The 26,256-nt window shown below is 41.4% G+C and overlaps 2 protein-coding genes across 8 annotated transcripts in view; one reads left to right on the top strand and one right to left on the bottom strand.

The window, feature by feature from the left end:
* The window catches only part of REV3L (REV3 like, DNA directed polymerase zeta catalytic subunit), a 185,834-nt gene extending 173,494 nt beyond the window's left edge, over positions 1-12,340 (top strand). For all 3 annotated transcript variants that reach the window (XM_024248980.3, XM_063725258.1, XM_063725257.1), the window contains 4 exons: positions 332-522; positions 1,486-1,732; positions 4,026-4,235; positions 11,218-12,340. In XM_024248980.3, coding sequence (XP_024104748.3) covers positions 332-522; positions 1,486-1,732; positions 4,026-4,235; positions 11,218-11,358 — 789 coding nt within the window. In that variant the 3' untranslated portion in view covers positions 11,359-12,340. The remainder of the gene's footprint in view (positions 1-331; positions 523-1,485; positions 1,733-4,025; positions 4,236-11,217) is intronic.
* The window catches only part of MFSD4B (major facilitator superfamily domain containing 4B), a 36,062-nt gene continuing 19,647 nt past the window's right edge, over positions 9,842-26,256 (bottom strand). For all 5 annotated transcript variants that reach the window (XR_010140502.1, XR_010140507.1, XR_010140506.1 and 2 more), the window contains 2 exons: positions 12,719-12,792; positions 9,842-10,813 (listed from right to left, as the gene is read on the bottom strand). The gene's annotated coding sequence lies outside the window, so the exon portion shown is untranslated. The remainder of the gene's footprint in view (positions 10,814-12,718; positions 12,793-26,256) is intronic.

Raw genomic sequence — 26,256 nt, 5'->3', positions numbered from 1 at the left:
TCTGGTTTCTTGTACCTAGAGGCTTTGACTATTAAAAAAAAAAAACTTACATGTTTTATGTTGCTTATCACATAGCAAATGTTAATCTGCATGTCATTCCACATGATTTTCCTTAAACTACATGATATTCTATTTTTAGAAATAGCAAGCTCTATAAAGTCTCAAATAACTTTCAATTTTTAATAATTTTATTATCCCATCATTGTAAGTAACAGATTATTTAGGTAGGTTAGCAGGTTACCCAGTAGTTACATAATTGAAAGTGTAATAACAATGGTGAAACATACTAGGAGGTATTTTATCTTTACTTGCATATCTTTTTTGTTTTAAGATACTTGAGCGTTCTCTAAAGCTGCTATTTGAAACGAGAGATATAAGTCTAATTAAACAGTATGTTCAGCGACAATGTATGAAGCTTCTGGAAGGAAAGGCCAGCATACAAGACTTTATCTTTGCCAAGGAATACAGAGGAAGTTTTTCTTATAAACCAGGAGCTTGTGTGCCAGCCCTTGAACTTACAAGGTAATGATACCCTCAGTACCTTGCCAGGATAGTCCTGAGATTCTGCACAGGTCTAGAAGACCCAAATGAAAAGACAGTCCATAGACACAGACACAAAATTGTTTCTTTACCTGTGCACATGAAGCCTCACTGAAAGTTAGTGAATACTCCCTCATACTTTGTAAGGTGTGAAGAGGAAATCCTCTTTGGGCTTTCCTTCAGAAACTTACGCAAAGAAATTGTGACACAGTGCTTGATTCATTTGTTTTTCCCACATCAAAATCACTAGGTAGTCCTTAATATTGTTCTACCAAAGCATTTAGATGGTATCATTCTGGAATCAGATAGTTTAACCAGGTAAATTTTCTCTTATCTTTCATGATAGATTTATGATAGTTAGTTCTCATTCTTAGGGGATAAAATACATCTTTTTCCTGCCCCTGGAGGCAGAGTCTCACTCTGTCGCCCAGGCTGGAAAGCAGCGGTGCAATCACAGCTCACTGCAGCCTTGACCTCCCAGGCTCAAACGATCCTCCCACATCAGCCTCCCAAGTAGCTGGGATAACAGGTGTGCACCATTATGGTGGCTAATTTTTTTGTGGAGATGGGGGTCTCACTATGTTGCCCAAGCTGGTCTCAAACTCCTGGGCTCAGGCGATCCTTGGCCTCCTAAAGTGCTGGAATTACAGGCATGAGCCACCACTCCCACCTAAAGTACATCTTAAGCTAGTTGATATCTGCCAACTCATTATTTTCCAGGTAACAATGATTTACGGAGTAATTTTTAAACTCTTGTAGGATATCTACACTTGGTGTCAACTAAGCAAAATGTATATTATTCTCAAAGAAATAGTAATTCTGTTTTGAAAGTGTCTTTTGTAGTTTTTTCATTGTTTTATTATTGTTTAATTCTGACTTAATTTGTGAGAAAGATGGCTTCCATGACAATATTTGGGTGTGGTTTTTTTCTTTGGATTTGAATAGGAAAATGCTGACTTATGACCGGCGCTCTGAGCCTCAGGTTGGGGAGCGAGTACCATACGTCATCATTTATGGGACCCCTGGAGTACCACTTATCCAGCTTGTAAGGCGCCCAGTGGAAGTCTTGCAGGACCCGACTCTGAGACTGAATGCCACTTACTATATTACCAAGCAAATCCTTCCACCCTTGGCAAGAATCTTCTCACTTATTGGTGTTGATGTCTTCAGCTGGTATCATGAATTACCAAGGGTAAGCTTACCAAATAGTACATGTGCTCTAACTATGGAGAGACCACTCCAAATTTTCAGTAGAACTAAAGGTTTTATGTGCTATTGATTACGGGAGTACTGGGAAGGGAAGAGTGTGGTCCCGTAAAATGATACGGAAAGGGGGAGGGGAAGTGCTGGGTAGAGAAAGGTGGGTCCCTGGCTAGGGCCCCACCCCCATAGATCTAGGTGAGGATAGGCACTCCTGCTTTCATGCCCAAATGTTGCCATTTTCCAAGACCACCTTGGCCTACCACGCCCCAATCCTGGGCCTATAAAAACCCGAGACCCTAGTGGGCAGACACACGAGCGGCTGGACATTGTGAGGAACACTTCGGTGGAAGACCCAAGGAGCTGGTCGTCAAGAGGAGCATGCCAGCAGAACAGCACACCGAGAGGCACTGACATGCTGGCAGGCCATTGACTGGCAGGACGAGGTGGAGTTTGGCCGGGGCAGTCGGAGAAGAGACAGGGCCACCTAGCAGCCCAACTCCAGGGGAAAACCATCTCCCTTCTGATTCCACCATCAGATGAGAGTTACTTCCACTCAATAAAACGTTGCACTCATTCTCCTAGCCCATGGGTGATCGGGTTCTTCTGGTACACCAAGGCAAGAACCCGGAATACAGAAAGCCCTCCATCCTTGAGACAAGCTAGAGGGTCTAATTAAGCTGATTAACACAAGCCACCTATAGACGGCAAACTAAAAGAGTACCCTGTAACACACACCCACTGGGGCTTCAGCTGTAAACATTCACCCCTAGACACTGCCATGGGGCCAGAGCCCCACAACCTGCCCGTCTGTATGCTCCCCTAGAGGTTTGAGCAGCGGGGCACTGAAGAAGCGAGCCATTCCCCCTGTCTCACACCCTACGAGGGGAACAAGGGAACCTTTCATGTTTCACTGTGAGAGCAAAGCAGATCCTCTGTCCTAAACTGGCAAAGATGCCATGCTCTCCTGGTTTCCCAAAAGATAAACATTTAAGTATTCTACAGACACCTTCCTAGCTTCTATCAAGTTGGCCAAATTATAGAAATATTAAAATAAATCCCACAACAATTTCAGTGGTAGCCACAAAATAACGTAAAATAAGCCAGTTAATAGAAAATAAATGTACAGCAAAAATTCCTTCGAAATGAATGTCTAAGAAAGGTGTAGGATAAATCCTTTAGTATCTAGACACACTAGACACAGCCCTGAAGAAACCAGAGTAAAGAATTACTGCAATGGTAAAATAGCATTATAGTTGTTCCCCAACTTATGATGGTTCAACTTAAGATTTTTCTACTTAATGATGGTGCAAAAATGATATGCATTCAGTAGAAACCGTAGTTCAAGTACCCATACAACCATTCTGTTTTTCATTTTTGGTACAGTATTCAATAAATTCCATGAGATACTCAATACTTTATTATAAAATAGGCTTTGTGTTAGATGATCTTGCCCACCTATATGTTACTGTAAGTGTTCTGAGCACATATCCTGGCTCTAAGGCAGGAAACTCAGATTCTTTATTACTAATGTTCATTTCATCACCAGCAAGAATGTTAACCCAATGACATTTGTAAGAGGCTAACCTAATAACTTTTTTACAAAGTGATTTATTGCGGCACTATTCACAATAGCAAAGACTTGGAACCAACCCAAATGTCCATCAATGATAGACTGGATTAAGAAAATGTGGCACATATACACCATGGAATACTATGCAGCCATAAAAAAGGATGAGTTCATGTCCTTTGCAGGGACATGGATGAAGCTGGAAACCATCATTCTCAGCAAACTATCACAAGGACAGAAAACCAAACACCGCCTGTTCTCACTCATAGGTGGGAATTGAACAACGAGAACACTTGGACACAGGGCGGGGAACATCACACACCAGGGCCTGTCGGGGGGTGGGGAGCTGGGGGAGGGATAGCATTAGGAGAAATACCTAATGTAAATGATGAGTTGATGGGTGCAGCAAACCAACATGGCACATGTATACATATGTAACAAACCTGCACATACCCTAGAACTTAAATCATAATAATAATAAAAAATGTATCTGATAATATTAAGATGTAAGTTCCATGAAGGCAAGGACTTCATTCATTTCTCTAGCTCCAGTGTCTGGAACAGTGCCTGGCACATAGTAGCTACTCAGCATTTGTTGAACGAGTGAATGAATGAAAGAATGAATGAATGCCTGAGTAAACCTGTAATTAGCATGAAAATAGCAGCTCTGCTGTGAAGCTGACTCACACTTACTTCTGAATGGATGTTTTTATAGATCCATAAAGCTACCAGCTCCTCGCGAAGTGAACCTGAAGGGCGGAAAGGCACTATTTCACAATATTTTACTACCTTACACTGTCCTGTGTGTGATGACCTAACTCAGCATGGCATCTGTAGTAAATGTCGGAGCCACCCTCAGCATGTTGCAGTCATCCTCAACCAAGAAATCCGGGAGCTGGAACGTAAACAGGAGCAACTTGTAAAGGTACGGTTTTGTTCCATGGGCCTGGAATCACAAGCAGTCTGATCTTACAGGAAGATATAGTCACTCTTGAATTATAGTGTGAGATAGAAAACTGGTGTGAAAAGTGAAATGAAGAGTCTAAGTGATAAACTTTGTAAAAATCTCAAAAATATAAACTATTAATAATGGTTTAATTTGTTTTATAACTTATTTTTTGTTTTTTTTATGGAAGTGTGCTGTGTTTCTTAATAGCTACAACAGGAATGGCCATCCATCCAATTTCTTTTATAATATAGGTTGAGCATCCCTAATTGAGAAAAATCAATATTCAAAATGCTCCAAAACTGAAAGTTTTTGAGCACCAACGTGACTCTCAAAGGGAATGCTCATCAGAGCATTTCAGAGTTCAGATTTTCAGATTAATGATACTCAACCAGTAAGTATAATGCACTTATTCCAAAATCTGAAAAAATTTGAAATCTGAAACACTTCTAGTCTTAAGCGTTTCAAATAAGGGATACTCAATCTACAGTATTAAAAAGAAGAAAGGAAAAGTCTCAGTTGCTCTACTAGTGCTTACCATTCTTTAAAGAAAAATACCTAGTTGTCTTAGAGAATTGCTTGCTAGTAAACTTGGAAGGTTTATAATTCTGTGAGTCCAGATAGATGATTAATGGCATGATTGAGTCATACTGTGTGCCAGAGACTGTTCTAGGCACCTTTACAGGTGAGTAAACTGACACAGAGAGTTTAAGTGATTTGCATGTTATACTGCTAAGTAGCCAAGCTGGGATATAGACATAAAATGCAAGGATGATTTTTCAAGTATGAGAATTCTAGCAGAAATAAACAACAAACATCTCGAAGTAAGTTGAAGAATGAAATCTAAAGAAAAATTTGCCACCTCGCACCCCCCAATAAAATCATTACTCCTTATTATGGTTGATAAGTCATCTCCGTTCTGTCCCTACCTGCTATCCCTCTGTCACGATTTCTTGCTCTTCTCTGTCACACTCTACCTCCACCCATACCATACTGAACTTCTCTTAGGTCTGTGAATGCCCCTCACCGCCTCCTCCTGGCCTTTAAACACCCTGCTCCTTCTGCCAGGAACACTTTCCTCTACCTATCCCACCCCACCCCCCATCTTCTGAGGAATCAGCTGAAACCCCTGGACTGGGTGAAGCTTTCCCTGCAGTAGGCTCCTGCCATAATCTCCTTTGCTTTACTGTGATTTGGGGTTTGTCTGTCTTCCTCACTAAATAGCAAATGAGCCAGTGAGGACAGAGGCCCGGTTCTTTCACTGTCAAGTCAGTTATGCCTAGCATATAGCCAAGCCCATGGGGCTGGTCTGTAAATATTTATTGAATGAATGAACAAGTTCCTGCTTAATGCATGATTAAAGAAGGAATATATCACTGGAGTTATTACCAACCAACTTTCAGCCATTTTGTACCAGTTTTGTGGTTCTAGTCAGTACAACCACTGAAGTCACTGGGTGCTCCCAGCTTCTATTTATTTTATAGACTTCTGTCCTGATGGCAGCAGCCAACTCTCATAGAAAATTCCCTTGCTGGATCCTAGTATGAAGCCTAAATGAGAGCAGGACCTCCAGGGCTCTGCTAAGGTCAGGCTGTTAAATGGTCCTTTCCTAGACTTTCTTACGTTTTTCTGCACTGAATAACAAACACATCACTACTTGGTGCCATCAATTTACCCAGAGCCCATCCTCCTTCAACATTAGGTGTTCATTCTTTTTTCTTTTTATTTTATTTATTTATTTTTATTTTATTTTTGAGGCAGGGTCTCACTTTGTCACCCAGACTGAAGTGCAGTGGCATGATCACAGCTCACTGCAGCCTCAACCTCCTGGGCTCAAGTGAACCTCTCAGCTCAGCCTCCCATGTAGCTGGGACTACAGGCATATCCCACCATGTTTTACTAATTATTTTTTTTTTAGACATGGGGTTTCACTATGTTGCCCAGGCTGGTCTCAAACTGTTGGACTCAAGCAATCCTCCCACTTCAGCTGCCTAAGGGCTGGGATTACAGGCATGAACCACGATGCCCGGCCATCTTATTTCTTATTTCTTATAAAAATACAGTTTAAAAGAAAGTGATGCCACAGCCATAAAAAAAGAATAAAATCGGCCGGGCGTGGTGGTTCATGCCTATAAATCCCAGCACTTTGGGAGGCCGAGACGGGCAGATCACCTGAGGTCAGGAGTTCGAGACCAGCCTGACCAATATGGAGAAACCCCATCTCTACTAAAAATACAAAATTAGCCAGGTGTGGTGGCACATGCCTGTAATCCCAGCTACTCAGGAGGCTGAGGCAGGAGAATCGCTTGAACGTGGGAGGCAGAGGTTGCAGTGAGCTGAGATTGCAGCATTGCACTCCAGCCTGGGGAACAAGAGCGAAACTCTGTCTCAAAAAAAAAAAAAAAAAAAAGAACAAAATCATGTACTTTGTAACAACATGGATGCAGCTGGGGCCATTATCCTAAGCAAATTAACACAGAAACAGAAAACCAAATACTGCGTGTTCTCACATGTAAGTTCTCACATATAATGAACATTGGGTACTCAAGGACATAAAGATGGGAATGATGAACACTAGGGATTCCAAAAGCGGGGTGGGGAGAGGAAAAGTTGAAAAACCACCTGTCAGGTACTACATTTACTGCATAGGCAACAGGATCATTAGAAGCTCAAACCTCAACATCATACAGTATACCCATGTAACAAACCTACATGTATACCCTTGGATCGAAAAAAAAAAAAAGCGATGCTATTTGTAAATAATGAGGGTTTGTCATCTTTCAAGAGCTATTTTAATTTGAGGTGTTTTTCAAGAACCTTCAAATGAATGTCTCCCGTGCACTAATTTGTAGAAATTTTTAATGAAGCAGAAATTACTAGAGATGTAATGAGAATTAGAAACACATCCAAACAGGAGATTTTACATCATTCTTAATCCAAGACCAATCAAATGATCAGAAATAAGTGAAATTATGGAAATTGTAAACATCATAAGTCAGACCTTGTGATTATATATCAAACTCTGTAACCCAGTACCAAAAAATGTACTTTTTAAGTGTTTCTAGAATGTTTTAAAAATGGCCATATCTGGCCAGGCGTGGTGGCTCATGCCTGTAATCCCAACATTTTGGAAGGCCAAGGCAGGTAGATCACCTGAGGTCAGGAGTTTGAAACGTTTGGCCAACATAGAGAAACCCCAACTCTACTAAAAAATACAAAAATTAGCCAGGTATGGTGGCACGAGCCTTGTACTCCCAACTACTCAGGAGGCTGAGGCAGGAAAATCACTTGAACCCAGGAGGCAGAGGCTGCAGTGAACCGAGATCACACCACTGAACTCCAGCCTGGGTGACAGAGCAAGACTCCATCTAAAAAAAAAAAAAAGTCATAGTCTGTTAAAAAAAAAAAAAAAAAAAAAAAAAAAAAAAAGCCTCGGCTGGGCATCGTAGCTCACGCCTATGATCCCAGCACTTTGGGAGGCCAAGGCAGGAGGATCACTTGAGGTCAGGAGTTCGAGACCAGCCTGGCCAACATGGCAAAACCCCATCTCTACTAAAAATACAAAAATTAGCAGGGTACGGTGGCAGGCACCTATAATCCCAGCTACTTGGGAGGCTGAGGTAGGAGAATCGCTTGAGCCAGGGAGGCAGAGGTTACAGTGAGCTGAGATTGTGCCACTGCACTCCAGCCTGGGCAACAGAGTGAGACTCCATTTCAAAAATAATAAAAATAAAATAATAAAAATTAAAATTTAAAATTAGCCAGGCATGGTGGCAGGCACCCGCAATCCCAGCTACTAAGGAGGCTGAGGCAGGAGAATCGCTTGAACCTAGGAGGCAGAGGTTGCAGTGAACTGCGATCGTGCCACTGCACTCCAGCCTGGGCAACAGAATGAGACTCCCTCTCATCTCAAAAAAAAAAAAAAAAGCCTCAATACATTTCAAAAAGTAGAAATATTACAAATGAATGTAATACAATGCTATAAAATGGTAATTAATTACAAACTAACAAAACAAAGTGATCCTTCCACTTGTAAATTCTGTTAAACAAAATGAAAACACTGCAAATCAGATTCTAGATGGCAGACCTCAGAAAAAATTCATCACCTTAACACTGTTAATCATAAACATGAAAGAATGAAAGCAAATGAAGTAAGCATCTGACTGAAAAATTTTTTTTGAGACGGAGTCTCACTCTGTTGCCCAGGCTGGAGTGTAGTTGGTGCGATCTTGGCTCACTGCAACCTCTGCCTTCCAGGTTCAAGCAGTTCTCCTGCCTCAGCCTCCTGAGTAGCTGGGATTACAGGCGTGTACCACCACACCCAGCTAATTTTTGTATTTTTAGTGGAGACAGTTTCACCATGTTGGCCAGGCTGGTCTCAAACTCCTGACCTGAGGTGATCCACCTGCCTCCCAAAGTACTAGGTGCAGTAGTGATGCACCTAGTGCATCCCAAAGTACTAGGATTACAGGCATGAGCCACTGTGCCCAGCCTTGACTAAATTTTTTTTAAACAAGAAAGCCAAAGGATAGTAAAAAGAATAAAGATTAAAGCAGATATTTTTTAAGCGCCTGCCTTCCTATGTGCTACAAAGTAGATGTCCAAGTTGGGGCATTAAAGTTTTAAATGTAAGCCGAATCAAGCTGTAATGCTCAGGGTTTAAACCACCAGTAAAGGATCTTGAAACACTGAGTTAAATTTAGTGAGTCAAGTAATTCCATCCTGGCTTATTTATCAGACAAGCACAGAAAGAGCTTAAATATTTATCAGTTTGTCCTGGCACCTGAATGTAACTGCAATTCATAGAGCTGTAATACAGAAATTCTATATTTGGGAATAGATTTGAGTCTCTTGGCAGAGATCTAATTAGCAAAGGCTTCATCATAGAACAGCATACTCAGTCTTCATGGAGCATACTGAAGCACATGTTTCTAAGCAGTCTGCTTGTGACAATATCACAATATTGGATACAGTAACCAGTCTGCTTAGAAAAAGTGTGCCCTTCAGTTAACTGGAAGATAACTGGGGCAAAGAACAAAAATTCACTGGCCTGTGAGCCATCTCTGAAACTGAAACCCTTTGATAAATATAGATCAAAGAATTCACTAGAGCATATTTGATTTCTCTTAAAAGACAATCCAGAGTAGTTGTTGCCATTTGGTATCGCTTTTTTAAAATCACTTGTCTATACTATTCAGGTGAAAGTCAGCCTGCATTTTCTTAACCTTTGGAGTCTTCACTGGCATCCTTTTTAATTTTTTTATGTTCTTCATGTTTTATAATCTTTTTTTAACTGTATATGCAACTTGAGACTTTAAAGTATTTTTAAAAATCTGATCATTGTGTAAAACATTATAATGCTTCTCTTTTTAAAAATTGCCTTATGATTTATTATTTTCCTTAAGATCAGATCTTATACATCCAGATCATCTGGGAAGCCTTAAGAAGTACAGATTCTTGGGCTTTCATGCCCAGAGATTCTGACTCATTATGGGTCTGGGATGGGGCATTTGTTTATTTTTAAGCGCATTGTTAGCCAGGGTTAAGAACCACTGGTCTGCACCACTACTTTCAAATTCACATCATTTGATTTTTTTTTTTTTTTTTTTTTTGAAATTTTACAGCTGGGTCTCTGGGGGTGACATCACATGTTGGCAGGTTCCTTGATGCCCCCTGAGCCACAAAACCAGCAAGTTTTTATTAGGGGTTTCAAAAGGGGAGGGGTGTACGAATAGGGAGTGAGTCACATGCTTCAAAGGCAGTAAAATATCACAACAGCAGAGAGGCAGAGTGAGATCACAAGGCCAGGGTAAAACTAGAATTACTGATGAAGGTCCATGTCCTGCTGGGCACACATTGTCACTGATAAACATCTTAACAGGAAACAGTTCGTGATCAGACAACCAGTCTGACTAGAGTTCGCCAGGCTGGAATTTCCTAATCCTAGCAAGCCTGGGGGCGCTGCAGGAGGCCAGGGCATATTTCATCCCGTGTCTACAACTGCATAAGACAGACACTCCCAGAGTGGCCATTTTAGAGACCTACCCCTGGGAATGCATTCGTTTTCCCGGGGTTATTCCTTGCTGAGAAAAGAATTCAGCGAGATTTCTCCTATTTGCTTTCTAAAAGAAGAGAAATATGACTGTTCTGCCAGGCCCTGCAGGCAGTCAGACTTTATGGTTATCTCCCTTATTCCCTGAAAATCGCTCTTATCCTGTTCTTTTCAAGGTGCTCAGATTTCATATTGTTCAAACACACATGCTTTACAAACGATTTGTGCAGATAACGCAATCATCACAGGGTCCTGAGGCGCTATACATCCTCAGCTTATGGAGATGATGGAATTAAAAGATTAAAGACAGTCATAGGAAATTATAAGAGTATTGATTGGGGAAGTGATAAATGTTCATGAAATCTTCACAATTTATGTTCAGAGATTGCAGTAAAGACAGGCATAAGAAATTATAAAAGTATTAATTTGGGGAACTAACAAATGTCCATGAAATCTTCACAATTTATGTTCTTCTGCCATGGCTTCAGCAGGTCACTTTTCTCTTCTGGAATATGAAAAAGAATAACTTTTTTATGATTGGCATATGAGAATATAGTCTAAGTAATTTGAAAAAAATCGTGTTTATAGTTCATTTAAGAGACATTCTTTGGTAATTGGGTAGCTTATGTAGATTTTAATAGGATTCCATTGTAAATGAAAGTTAATCTTAGGAATTAAATGAATCCTTAGGGAAATTTGTACTCTATCTTTACAAAATAATATCCTTTAGAAGTGTCTCAACATAGGGTAGTCTAGGCTTCTAAGAGATTAAAATTGATGAAAGTTTCTATAATGTATGTCTGCCAGTAATCTGTGGTAGTCTAGAAAGTAGGGATTATAAAAATTTGTTGTTTGCATACACGCATAAAAACTTTCCTGTTATTTTTTGTATTTATCTTATGCTTTCAGATATGCAAGAACTGTTCAGGTTGCTTTGATCGACACATCCCATGTGTTTCTCTGAACTGCCCAGTACTTTTCAAACTCTCCCGAGTAAATAGAGAATTGTCCAAGGCACCATATCTCCGGCAATTATTAGACCAGTTTTAAATTGTCAATATCACAGAATTACAGGTGCTATTTTTTTCAGTGTTTACCACTAAACTGTTGTGCATGGTGCTTTTTAACTTTCATCGAGTCAAGGATGTTCACTATCTGTTATCTGAAGACTATGAAGACTTCTATGCTAACCGAATTAAAATGTACTTGTTGATCTCTGAATAGCTCACTTCTTACAATGTACAAATTTCTCATTCTGTCACCTTTTAAACATTGTTTTATAATGCAGGTGTTGGATTTGCTCCAGTATGTGTACCATCTTGTAAATTCATTTGAGTAGATCATGTTTACTTCCCAGTGGAAGGAGCACTGAAAACCTCTTAAAGAAAAACCATTTGTGTGTTTTCCTTGAACTGTCTGTATCAAGACGTGTTACTTCGAGATATCCATTCACTTTATAATTTTGACTGCAAAATATTTTGTAAATACACTTTTTTACTTTTCAAACAACTGAGTAAAATAATGTGCAATGACTTTTATACAAATAATTTTCAAGTTGTTTGGTATATTTCCTCTAGGTTTTGCTTGACTCAAAGTAGATTGTTATTTTGATCAAACTGTGCAAACAAACAGTAGTACCATGTGTAGCATTTTGCAACATTATTTTTTAAAAAAATGCTGTCTTGCTTTAGCTATTAATGGGGCATTGTGAGGAACTGTGCAAAGACATTTTTGTTACAAACCTGTGGGCCTGTTGCAATACTTTAAAAAATTTTATTCCATTTGCTTGTTTTGTATAGACATTTCTATTGCTTCTAAATATGCTTAAAATATTTTCTTTCCTTATGTACTGTACAGTTAATCTTATTTGCCATCATCTTGAACACAAAATGTGTATTTAGAATATTTGTATAACTGTGTAAAATAAAAAAGGAATTATGTGGTCAGTGCATTGTTTTTTAAACTGGAAATCATTTTGTTTTAAAAGTTAATAATGGAAACCATATTAAAATTGAATAAAATATAAAATATAGCAGTGTGACTTCATCTTTTTTATAAGCCTGCGTTGGTTACATCTTACCCTAGCCTTTTCTGAGTTTTAATGAAGTAAATTTAACACATTTTTATATCCTGTTTGATATTGCAATTTCCTTACCAAAACTTCAGAGTTACAACCAAAAAAAAAAAAAAAGGCAGCAAAAATGGGAAAATTTAGCACTCATCCTTTTAGAGAGTTTTAAGAGTGTACTTGTTTGTTAGTAGATCTTCAGTGTTCATTTTCATTTTGATATAATTAAATTACAGGGAAAGCAAAAACTACATTACTTCTTAAAAACTTAAATGCCAATTTTTATATGCCTATTATTTTTTTCAATAGAAAAAAGTTCTTATTTTATCAGAAATAACTCACCTGGTTATTTAACAGAAATAGGTCTTCCATTGCCAGAATATGTACTTGCAAATGTTGGGAGGATTCTTCATTTTCTGAAAATTACATGGTAAATATTAAACCAAAGAGATACATAGCCTGTGTCTGAACATAATTTATCTCGTCTTGTTAAGACATAATGAATTTCCACTTCTGGGGATTTTTTTTTTGTTTGGGAGGCTGGGGCTAGTCCTCAGTATTGGGGTTTTTTTCCCCTTATATGTGTAGATTGATGAAATTCTATTACTTACAAGTTCTGTGCTGTCAGGACTTCCACATACATCATCTCTTTCTCATCATAGTAATTTGACACAGTATTTTCAACACAATAACCATTTTTAACCTGATTATAATTAATTTGATACAGCCGTATTAACAAATGGTTATTCAACATGAATGCCTAAAACTAGCTCACACTCAGCCTGTCTCTGGTTCTGTTTTCTGCAGGGAAGCTCCTCCTTTGTAACTGTCCTCAGAGTCTGTAGCTTAACTGCCTTTTAGTGAGGTCCATTTGCTGTTTCACTAACTCATCTGGGAGGGTGCTGAAATTTGGACCTATTTTACCGAGAAATTTTCTTGTAAGGATCTTCCTGTGTTCCATAATTTTCCCTCCTTTTTAGATTGGCTATTAATAAAGTTTTGTCTCTCAGATCACAGAAAAAAAAAATTTAAGTATGGCTGAAAAAACAGTTTCACTCTTTAGGATGTTTTCATTTATCTGAAAAGGAGCCAGAGGCTCAGAGACATCAAATAACTTCATTAAACATTTCCTTAATGTTTAATGAATTAAGTGAAACATTAATATTTGTTAAAGTTGTTTAACATTGTTTTCTCTCATTTTTCTCACTTTCTACTCAAGCTTTTCCCTAGATGAATCATGTAATATTCAATTCTGTATGGACACAACATAGTGTCTTTGAGGAAGGCCAATAAATTTGGAAAAAACATAAAAATGTGAAGAGAGCAGTTAAAGATATATGAAGAATTCTTAGAGGAGGTGGCCCTCATCTTGCCAATGGAGCAGGCCACCCAGAGAGCTTGTGGACTCCATTCAACCCCACTGTCATGGGTTATACCCTCAGTCTCAGATGATGCACCCTACCTGCCATCAAGTGTGCTACCCTGATCACCTAAACGTCTCTTCCGGATCCTACGTTAGTTAAGTCTTGTAGCTGTGTAGTCGATCTTTTCATCTACTCTCTCACTTTTATTTTCATAACAGTTGTTGGAGTACAGGAATATTCCTTAAGGCCTATCAAATAAGCTTGTTTTGTTTTGTTTTGTCTTTTAAGGGGTCTTGCATTGTTGCCCAGGCTGGAGTGCAGTGGGGCGATCTTGGCTCACTGCAACCTCCACCCCCGAATTCAAGCAGTCCTCTCACTTCAGCCTCCCAAGTAGCTGGGGCTACAGGCATATGCCACCACGCTTGGCTAATTTTTGTATTTTTGGCTGAGATGGGGTCTCGCCCTATTGGCCAGGCTGGTCTCGAACTCCTGAACTCACTCAACGATCTGGCTACCTCAGGCTCCCAAAGTACTGGGATTACAGGCTACTGGGAGCCACCGCACCCAGCCCAAATAAATAAGCTTTTAAATTGACTTCTCTATTGTAGACTAGTATTTCTTAAAATAGTCACATTTAATTTTATAAAGTAAAAATAAATCTGGCTATAAATGACATTGTTAGGGCTCTGCCATCAGCTGTGGAGGTTGGGGGAGGTGGCAATGCACAAGTAGCTACTTTTAGACTGGATATGCCAGACCTCTATTAGTGAGCTCTGTACCTCTGGGAGGATGGTTGGCATTCACACCCTACTGATTTTTATTCCCATAATACCATGCCCTTTTCCCATGATGTGATGAGAATTGTTACCTTTAACCATTTGAGGTTTTTTTGTTTTGTTTGAGACAGGGTCTCACTCTGTCACCGAGGCTGGAGTGCAGTGGCATGATCTCGGCTCGCTGCAACCTCTGCCTCCTGCCTCAAGCGATTCTCCTGCCTCAGCATCCTGAGTAGCTGGGATTAACAGGCATGCGCCACCATGCCCGGCTAATTTTTGTATTTTCAGTAAAGATGGGGTTTCTCCATGCTGGCCAGGCTGGTCTTGAACTCCTGACATCAGGTGACCCACCGTCTTGGCCTCCCAAAGTGCTGGGATTACAGGCATGAGCCGCCATGCCCAGCCCATTTGAGTTTTATAATAGTGGATAAAATTCAGAAACATTAATGCCCCAGTTCTGCTTAATAACTAGCTTTGCACAGGCAAATAGTCACAGATTATGTCTACATTTGGGATCCAAGGAGGAAATCAAAACACATGCACCACCTAATCTACTTCTGTCTACTTTCCTCACCCTACCCAATAGCTGCATTTTGGCACTTTGGCCAACCTCCAAGAGTGGTTTACAAAGCAAAATATCTTGTGGAGGAGTTCTCAGATTCATAAGATCAGGTTTCTTTGTATATCTGGGGAGAACAGAGTGTAACCAGGAAGGCAGATGAAGGCATTTTTTAAATCAAAAGAACATCTTACTGCCTATGAGTCTTTACCTGTCTTGCTACTGATGCCACCACAGGTGTCTTGGAGGGAAAGACAGGAAAGTTTTGGGGAAAGTGACAGAGTAAGGAGCTTCCATGCTCTGGGCTTCCCCATGATCACTAATGGCAAAGCAACTCTTTGGAAAAGTAACTCATTTGGTCATAGATACTAAGTTTAAAAATATTCACACTCTGAAAACAGGATAATACCACCTGCCCTCTGATTACCCGACAGAGGCTTTGCAAATATTAATATAAAAATAGTTACACAGATTTTAAGTATTTGCCATTCAATAATATTTACTAAGCATCGAGATGTGCATGGCATTTCACTCATCTGAAGATACCAAGGTAATCCCCTGCCCTTGTGTATTCATAGGTATTTGGGAGACACACATAAGTAAATGGGCATTAGATACAAGATGATGTGAAGATGTCTTTGCTGCCGCCGCCTCCCCTATTGGAAGAACTCAAAGTTAAGAAAGACAAGGTCAGGCCAGGCACTGTGGCTCACGCCTGTAATCCCAGCACTTTGGGAGGCCAAGGCGGACGGATCTCAAGGTCAGGAGATCGAGACCATCCTGGCTAACACGGTGAAACCCCGTCTCTACTAAAAATACAAAAAAAAATTAGCTGGGCGTGGTGGCAGTCACCTGTAGTCCCAGCTACTCGGGAGGCTGAAGCAGAATGGCATGAACCCAGGAGGCGGAGCTTGCAGTGCCGATCGCACCACTGCACTCCAGCCCGGGCAACAGAGCGAGACTCCGTCTCAAAAAAAAAGAAAAAGAAAAAGAAAAATACAAAAATTTAGCCAGACGTGGTCGGGGGTGCCTGTAATCCTAACTACTCAGGAGGCTGAGGCAGGAGAATCGTTTGAACCCAGGAGATGGAGGTTGTAGTGAACTGAGATCATGCCACTGCACTCCAGCCTGGGGGATAAAGTGAGACTCCATCTCAAAAAAAAAAAAAAAAGAAATGAAAAGAAAAAAGAAGGTCAAAACTGATAATTGCTAGAGAACTCAAGAAAGGCTTAGGAACAGAAGGCCCCAGGTAGGAACGGATTGTTTAAAAGGAAGAGTTAGACTTCACAGGCCAGCTTGATTCCACATTCTTAGGTGACCACATCCTGTCTACCCCCCCAACACCACACACACACACACACACACATACACACACACACACAAACACACACTTTAGGTTTATTTTATAGAGAAAAAGAACCAGAGAGGCACTGAACTGGGGGACACTAGGCACTGAGGAGAGAATGAGGTACCACTGAGCGCAGGGAGAGGAAGTGGAGTCGGCATCCTCAACGGCGAAGTGAGGCCTGCTCAGCCTTTCCCAAGGTATGAGATGCCATGGTCAGGGCCAAACTCCCATCATCACCGTGTGCTGCTGTGACTCACAGCACATTACAATTGATTATCTGCGCCAACATTTAATATCAATCCCTCTATTAGACTGGAAATACCACAAGGTCAGAGATCATGCCTGATTTGTGTCCCAACATGACCCAGCACCAGCACAGTACCTGGATCTTGCTATAGAGGCGATGGTACCTGAGCACCTCAGATAGATCAAAAATACTGGCTAGAGGGAAGCATAGGGAACTTGTAGCTATATAAAGGCTTAGATTCTTTTTAAAATATGCTTTTATTTTTTCAAGATGGAATTTTGCTCTTGTCACCCAGGCTAGAGTGCAGTGGCGAGATGTTGGCTCACTGCAACCTCCGCCTCCTGGGTTCAAGTGATTCTCCTGCCTCAGCCTCCCGAGAAGCTGGGATTGCAGGCACACACCACCACGCCCGGCTAATTTTTGTAATTTTAGTAGAGACAGGGTTTCACCATGTTGGCCAGGCTGGTCTCGAACTCCTGACCTCAGGTGATCCACCCACCTCGGCCTCCCAAAGTGATGGGGTTACAGGCATGAGCTACTGCGCCTGCCCTAAAATATGCTTTTTTATATGTACTGCTACCAATAATCTACATTTAAAAATAAAGCGGAGGTAATGCACATGTTAATTAGTTCAATTTCACCTTCCACAATGAATACATATTTCAAAACATCATGTTGTACACAACAAATACAATTTTGTCAACTAAAATAAATTTAAAATAAAGCAGATGAGATGTATATTATACACACACACATATAAGCACACTTCTGTATATGCACTGATATCTCTGGAAGGTGCACAAAAGGGAGTGGTTACCTTAGTGGGGGTTAAGGCTGGGGGGTCAAAAGTGAGATCACTTTTCAATTCACCTTTGTACTATTTGATTTTATTACTAAATGAATATATTACCCCCCAATAAAAGAAAAAAACAACTTTGTGTCTGTTTCTATTGCTACTGGACTGCAGCTATCAAGGCTACTTGATTAGAGTCCTTTTGGAGGTCATTCTTTGCATGGAGCCCCAAGAGAGTTCCCCAGGCAGAGTGTGGTGAGCTCCCAGCTGCATTATCTTCCCAGACTTGCCAGGACAACTAAGTGTTTTCATGGCCCATAACCTCATTAGCTTTGTTAGGGTGTCCCACCTGGTTTTCCCAGCCGTAACAATTATGGAAAATGTTTATTATTTCCCTTTTGTGGATAGTCTCTTTTACTAAAATTGTGAGCATTAGTCATTAGTTTCTGATTAAAATTCCTCCTTTTGTGGTTGTTTTATTTTTTCTTTGAGTGTCTTGGGAATAATATTAATAGTTGGGTTTTTTTTTTTTTTTTTTTTTTTTTGAGATTTGCTCTGCTCTGTCGCCCAGGCTGGAGTGCAGTGGCACAATCTCGGCTCACTGCAAGCTCCGCCTCCTGGGTTCACGCCATTCTCCTCCCGAGTAACTGGGACTACAGGCGTCTGCACCACGCCCAGCTAATTTTTTGTATTTTTAGTAGAGATGGAATTTCACTGTGTTAGCCAGGATGGTCTCAATCTCCTGACCTCATGATCCACCCGCCTTGGCCTCCCAAAGTGCTGGGATTACAGGCTTGAGCCACCAGGCCTGGCCTTTTTTTTTTTTTTGAGACAGGGTCTTGCTCTGTCACCCAAGCTGGAGTGCAGTGGTGCAATCTCTGCTCACTGCAACCTCTGCCCCCAGAGTTCTAGCGATTCTCCTGCCTCAGCCTCCCAGGTAGCTGGGATTACAAATGCCTGCCACCACGCCCAGCTAATTTTTTTGTATTTTTAGTAGAGACGGGGTTTCGCCATGTTGGCCAGTCTGGTCTCGAACTGCTGATCTTAGGTGATCCACACGCCTTGGCCTCCCAAAGTGCTAGGATTACAGACATGAGCCACCGCACCCGGCCAATAATGATAATAGTTATAGTAGCTAATATTGTTTGCTTAGTAAGTATATTAGTTTATAAGGCTCCCATAACAAAGCACCACAGACTGTGTAGCTTAAACAAAAGAAATCTATTTTCTCACAGTTCTGGAGGCTAGAAGTCTAAGATGAAGGTGTTGGCAGCACTGGTTTCTTCTGAGGCCTCTCTCCTTGGCTTGTAGATGGCCGTCTTCTCCCTGTACCATCACTTTTGGTCTCCCTCTGTGTCTGTCTGGGTCCAAATTTCCTCCTCTTATCAAGGACCCCAGTCCTACTGAATCAGAGCCCACCCTAAAAACCTCATTTTAATTTAACTGCCTCTTTGAAGACACTATCTGCAAATACAGTCACATTCTGAGATACATAGGATTAGAGCTTCAACATATGAATTTGAGGGGGTCAAAATTCAGCCCATAATAATACGTATAAGGCAATACGCTAATTGCTTTACAAATATCTCATTTAAATCTGACAGCCAATTGCACGCAAGAACGCTGAAGCATGGACAGATTAAGCAATAAGATTAGGTAGTAGGCGGTAGAGTCATAATTCAAATCCAGGCAGACAGACTCCAGATCCCGCACTCTCCACCACCACCCACACTACATATGGGCTTTCTTCATTCATTCTACCAGATCCATTCGAATTTCCCAAAGGAGGGAAAATGAAGTGCCTGCTGTCACAAGCAAATAGAAAAACACCATTCTCCAAGCCAGTGAGAGGTAGCAGAGGGGCCCCAGCTAGTCCTCAAGTCTGTCCTTGTGAACCACAGTCTCTTACTCTATCCTTACCGCCCCAGGGAGCCTCTAGCAGTGAGTGGTGTGGTCAGAGGTAGGCCACTAAGTCTATGCTCATGCCTGACCAAATCCATGAAGATGAAGTAGGAGTGGGATGACAGAGTCAGCCCCTGCTTCCTCATGGAAAGCACAGGGGGCAAAACTTGAATATCACAGTTATACTTAGGAGCTTGAAATCCAATCCTCTCCTGCCCAGTGGCAAGACTTCTAGAGTGCTGTTTTAGGAGCCAGAAAAGGTCAAGGTTTGCCCAGCATATCTGGCATGAGGCAAAGTATCTACAGGAAGATCTCTGCCAGAGCAGAGTGCAAAGCTGTAAACTCAAGTCACTGAAAGCAGAGATGGAAGCAGTCAAGGACACCTGGAGTGTCATTTATTATAACTGCTTAGATAAGACAAGGGAGAGTGTGGTCATTTAGTCTCTCCCCACTAAGTTCAGCTTCAACTTCCCCCCTTATAAAATATCTTTTCCTAAGTGATATGGTTTGGCTGTGTCTCCACCCAAATTTCATCTTGAATTGAAGCTCCCACAATTCCCACGTGTTGTGGAAGGAACCCAGTGGGAGGCAACTGAATCATGGGGGCAGGTCTTTCCTGTGCTGTTCTCTGGCAGTGAATAAGTCTCACAAGAGCTGATGGCTTTATAAGGGATTTCTCCTTTCGCTTGGCTCTCATTCTCTCTTCCTGCAGCCACTTAAGATGTGCCTTTCACACGGCCTTTCCGCCGTGACTGTGAGGCCTCCCCAGCCACGTGGAACTGTGAGTCCATTAAACCTCTTTTTCTCTACAAATTACCCAGTCTCAGGTATGTCTTTGTCAGCAGTGTGAAAACAGACTAATACAGTGAGTTGGTACCAGTAGAGTAGGGTGCTCCTGTAAAGATACCCAAAACCTGGAAATGGATAACAGGCAGAGTGGGTGGAGCAGTTTAGAGAGCTCAGAAGACAGGAACATGTGGGAAAGTTTGGAACTTCCTAGAGACCTGTTGAATGGCTTTGACCAAAATGCTGATAATGATATGGAAATACAGGCTGAGGTGGTCTCAGATGGAGATGACGAACTTGTTGGGAACTACAGTGAAGGTGATTCTTGCTATGTTTTGGCAAAGAGACTAGTGGGATTTTGCACCTGCCCTAGAGATTTGTGGAACTTTTAATTAAGGGAGATAGTTTAGGGTATCTGGTGGAAGTGAGGGAAGAGAGAGACCCTCTCATATTTTTTATATTGTTTTATACTCAGTACCTGTTTAAAAAAAAAAAAAAACAAAAATTAAAAAAAAAAAAAGTAAATAAAATCAAAGACAGGCAGCCCGGCACCAGGCCCAAAACTGGACCTGGGCCTGCCTGGCCTAAACCTAGTAGTTAAAAATCAACTCATGACTTAGAAACCAATGTTATTCATAGATTCCAGACATTGTATAGAAGAACATTGTGAAACTCCCTGCCCTGTTCTGTTTCTCTCTGACCACCGGTGCATTCAGCCCTGTCACGTACCCCTTGCTTGCTTGCTCAAATCAATCACGACCCTTTCGTGTGAAATCTTCAGTGTTGTGAGCCCTTAAAAGGGACAGAAATTGTGCACTTGAGGAGCTCGGATTTTAAGGCAGTAGCTTGCTGATGCTCCCAGCTGAATAAAGCCCTTCCTTCTACAACTCGGTGTCTGAGAGGTTTTGTCTGTGGCTCATCCTGCTACAGAAGAAATTTCTAAGCAGCAATGCATTCAAGAGATGACTTGGGTGCTGTTAAAAGCATTTAGTTTTAAATGGGAAACACAGCACAAAAGTTTGGAAAATTTGCAGACTGACGGTGCAAGAGAAAAGAAAAAACCATTTTCTGAGGAGAAATTCAAGCTGGCTGCAGACATTTGCATAAGTAACGAGGAGCCAAATATTAATCCCCAACACAATGGGGAAAATGTCTCCAGGGCATGTCAGACCTTTGCGACAACCCCTCTCAACACAGGCCCAGAAGTCTAGGAAGAAAAAATGGTTCCATGGGCCAGGCCCAGGGCCCTCCTGCTGTGTGCAGTCTAGGGACTTGGTGCCCTGCTTCTCAGCCACTCTAGCCATGGCTAAAAGGGGTCAAGGTACAGCTCCAGCCATGGCTTTAGAGGGTGCAAACCCCAAGCCTTGACAACTTCCACATGGTATTGAGTCTGCGGGTACACAGAAGTCAAGAATTGAGGTTTAGGAACCTCTGCCTAGATTTCAGAGGGTATGTGGAAATGCCTGGATGCCCAGGCAGAAGTTTGCTGCAGGGGCGGGGCCCTCATGAAGAACCTCTGCTAGGGCAGTGTGGAAGGGAAATGTGGGGTGGGAGCCCCCACACAGAGTCCCTACTGGGGCACTGCCTAGTGGAGCTGTGAGAAGAGGGCCACCATCCTCCAGCCCCAGAATGGTAGATCCACCGACAGCTTGCACCATGCACCTGGAAAAGCCACACTCAACGCCAGCCTGTGAAAGCAGCCAGGAGGGAGGCTATACCCTGCAAAGTCACAGAGGTGGAGCTACCCCAGGTCATGGGAGCCCACCTCTTGCAGCAGAGTGACCTGGATGTGAGACATGGAGTCAAAGGAGATCACTTTGGAGCTTTAAGATTTGACTGCCCTGCTGGATTTCAGACTTGCATGAGGTCTTTGGCCCCTTTGTTTTGGCCAATTTCTCCCATTTGGAATGGCTGTATTTACCCAATGTCTGTACCCCCATGGTATCCAGGAAGTAACTAACTTGCTTTTCATTTTACAGGTTCATAGGCAGAAGAGACTTGCCTTGTCTCAGATGAGACTTTGGACTGTGGACTTCTGAGTTAATGCTGAAATGAGTTAAGACTTTGGGGGCTGTTGGGAAGCCATGATTGGTTTCAAAATGTGAGGACATGAGATTTGGGAGGGGTCAGGGGTGGAATGACATGGTTTGGCTGTGTCCCCACCCAAATTTCATCTTGAATTGTAGCTCCCACAATTCCCACATCATGGGAGGGACCCAGTGGGAGGTAATTGAAATTATGGGGTTGGATCTTTCTCGTGATGTTCTCATGGTAGTAAATAAGGGGTTTCCTCTTTTGCTTGGCTCTCATACACCAAGACTCAGAAAGTATAAAGGGGGGTAGGGAGGTTTTATGGGGAACATGGGGAAACAACTGAATCATGCTCCAAGTTAGAACTGTTTAACCAGATTATCACTACAGTTGTTTTAAACAAGTTAAAAACGAGGCTGTGGCCACTAAGTGCAGGCTTTCAGCTGCTGGGACCTGCAGGGAAGGGAAGTCAGGAGAAGGATCTCAATTTCTGCCTGACATGCAATTTTCCATTCTAAAACAGAAACATCTATAATCATCTCAATTAGGAAATTATTATTCAAGTAAAACATTTACTAAGACATGCAGTGAGTAACAGCTCTTTGGTAGACTGGATGTTACCAAAGATGTTAGACATCACTAGAGAACTTACATATCATTTTAAAAATGTCTACATGAAGTACAAATACTATTCCTATTTTAGGAACCCAATACAACCATCACATAAATTTTGGAGCACTCATATTCTAAACTCTGGACATATTCTTGACTAATTTCTGAAGTAGAGATGCCAAACTCATTTTTAAACATGACTGAAACTGGCATAAAAACAGATACATAGACCAATGGAACAGGATAGAGAACCTAGAAATAAATCTAGACATTTACAGCCAACTCATTTTCAACAAAGGTGCCAGGAATATTCAATGGGGAAAGGACAATCTCTGAAAAAAACAGTGCTGGGAAAACTGGGGATCTATATGCAGAATAGTGCATATAGACCCCCACCTCTCACTCTATACAAAAATCAAGGCAAAATGGATTTAATACTAAAATATAAGACCTAAAACTATGAAACTACTAGAAGAAAACATGGGTAAACACTTTAAGACATTGGTCTGGGCAAAGACTTTTTGAGGGTAAGTCCTCAAAAGCACATGTGACAAAGGCAAAAACTGATAAATGGAATTACATCAAGCTAAAAAGCTTCTGCACAGCAAAGGAAGCAATCAACAAAGAACCCACAGAATGGGAGAAAATATTTGCAAACTACCCATCTGGCCAGGCACGATGGCTCACGCCTGTAATCCCAACACTTTGGGAGGCCGAGGTGGGCGGATCACTTGAGGTCAGGAGTTTGAGACCAGCCTGGCCAACATGGTAAAACCCCGTCTCTACTAAAAATACAAAAATTAGCCGGGCGTGGTGGCACATGTCTATAGTCCCAGCCACTAGGGAAGCTGAGGGAGGAGAATCTCTTGAACCTGGGAGGCGAGGTTGCAGTGAGCTGAAATCGTGCCACTGCACACCAACCTAGGTGACATTGAGACCCCATCTCAAAAACAAACAAAAGCAAACAAAAAAACCCTACCCATCTGACAAGGGATTAACAATCAGAATACATATGGAACTCAACAATTCAACAGCAAAAACACACAACAACAAACCAAGTAATCTAATTTTTATGTAAGCAAAAGATCTGAATAGACCTTTTTTTTTTTTTTTTTTTTTTGAGATGGAGTTTCACTCTTGTTACCCAGGCTGGAGTGCAATGGAGTGATCTAGGCTCACTGCAACCTCTGCCTCCCGGGTTCAAGCACTTCTCCTGCATCAGCCTCCCTAGTAGCTGGGACTACAGGCGACCACTACCACACCCAGCTAATTTTTTGTGTTTTTAGTAGAGATGGGGTTTCACTACGTTGGCCAGGCTGGTCTCAAACCTCTGACCTCAGGTGATACACCCGCCTCAGCCTCCCAAAATGCCTGGATTACAGGCGTGAGCCACCACAGCCGGCTGAATAAACATTTGTCAAAAGAAGACATACTAGTGGCCAACATGTAAATGAAAAATGTTCCGGATAAACAGAAACTGATTATAAAACAAAAAACAAAAAAAAAAAAAAAAAGAAAAAAGAAAATGCCTGACATCACTCATCATCAGTAAAATGCAATCAAAACCATGAGATATCACCTCACCCCCATTAGAATGGCTATAATCAAAAGAATAGAAAATAAAGAGATGCTGGCCAGGATGTGGAGAAAGTGGAATGCTCCTACACTGTTGGAGAAATGTAAACTAATACAGCCACCACATAAAACAGTATGGAGATTCCTCAAAAAACTAAAAATAGAACTACCATATGATACAGCAATTCCACTGCTGGGTGTATATCCAAAGGAAAGGAGATTGGTGTATCAGAGAGACAGCTGCACTCCCATGTTTATTGCAGCAATTCACAATGACCAAATATGGAATCAACCTAAGTGTTCTTCAACGGATGAATGGATAAAGAAAGTGTGGTATATACACTACGGAATATTATTCAGCCATAATAAAATGAAATCCTATCATCTGCAGCAACACGGATGAAACTGAAGGACACTATGTTAAGGGAGTTACTTCACTTAACAGAAAGACAAATATTCCACGTTCTCACTTAGATGTGGGAGCTAAAAAATTAATCTCACGGAGGTAGTGAGTAGAATAATAATTACCAGAGGCTGGGAAGGGTAGGGGACAGAGCAGAGGGCAGCAGGTTGGTTAGCAAATACAAAAATACAGTTAGACAGAAGGCATAAGTTCTAGTGTTTGACAGCACAGTAGGGTGACTACAGTTAACACTAATTTATTGTATATTTCAAAATAGCTAGAGGAGAAGATTTGGAATGTTCCCAACACAAAGAAATGATAAATATTTGAGGTGATAGATATCCCAACTGCCCTGATTTGCTCATTACACATTGTATGCATGTATCAAATTACCACAGGGAACCCATAATTACACATAGCTATTATATATCAATTCAAAAATCAGTGAAACAACTGAAACATGAGTCTTAAACCAACATCACTATTGTTATCAATATTTTATTCAAACGAGTTTTTACATGGTACAAAGCTATGTAAACAGTGAGTAGTCTATTTTTTTTTTGTTTGAGATGGAATCTCGCTCATGCAGTGGTGTGATCATGGCTCACTGCAGTGTTAAACTCCTGGGCTCAAGGTATCCTCCTGCCTTGGCCTCCCAAAGCACTGAGATTACAGGTGTGAGCCACCACGCCCAGCCTAGGTGAGTAGTCTTAAATTCAGATGTAATAAACCTGCAAGATCATTCCTACCCTGTTAAGCCCCCCAAATCAAAATTGATTGGTGAAAACCTGCCTAGAAGGGCAACCTCCAAAAGATCTGAGCTTTTGTTTTAGGAAGGACTTCAAATAACAGCATTATTTCCTGCATGAGACCAAGCAGCAGCAGAGTGAATAGAAAACATGAGATCTCTTCCTCTCCAGTTTTCCTTTAAGAAAGGAAAGGCGCGGTGGCTAGGCGCGGTGGCTCACACCTGTAATCCCAGCACTTTGGGAGGCCGAGGTGGGCGGATCCAGAGGTCAGGAGATCGAGACCATCCTGGCTAACACGGTGAAACCCCGTCTCTACTAGAAATACAAAAAATTAGCTGGGCACAGTGGTGGGCGCCTGTAGTCCCAGCTACTCAGGAGGCTGAGGCAGGAGAATGGTGTAAACCCGGGAGGCGGAGTTTGCAGTGAGCTGAGATAGAGCCACTGCACTCCAGCCTGGGCGATAGAACGAGACTCCGTCTCAAAAAAAAAAAAAAAAAAGAAAGAAAGAAAGTGCACAGAATTTCAAGGATCTACAAAAGCAGCATAACTTAATCAATCTGTAAATTAGCCTAAGAAAAAACCACTGTGACTAGCACAGGATCCAGTTTTGTGCACTGATAAAAGCAGTGGTTCTCAATCTTGGCTGCACGTTACAATTACGGGGGATTGGGGAGGAGGAGTTACTTTTTTAAATATCCATACTCAGGCTCCACTTTAGACCAAATTGGTATTTAA

This window comes from Pongo abelii, chromosome 5 (genome assembly GCF_028885655.2).
Source record: "Pongo abelii isolate AG06213 chromosome 5, NHGRI_mPonAbe1-v2.0_pri, whole genome shotgun sequence".
NCBI classification, from domain to species: domain Eukaryota; kingdom Metazoa; phylum Chordata; class Mammalia; order Primates; family Hominidae; genus Pongo; species Pongo abelii.
The sequence above is the reverse complement of the archived record's forward strand: the minus strand, read 5'-3'. Positions and strand labels throughout refer to the sequence as shown.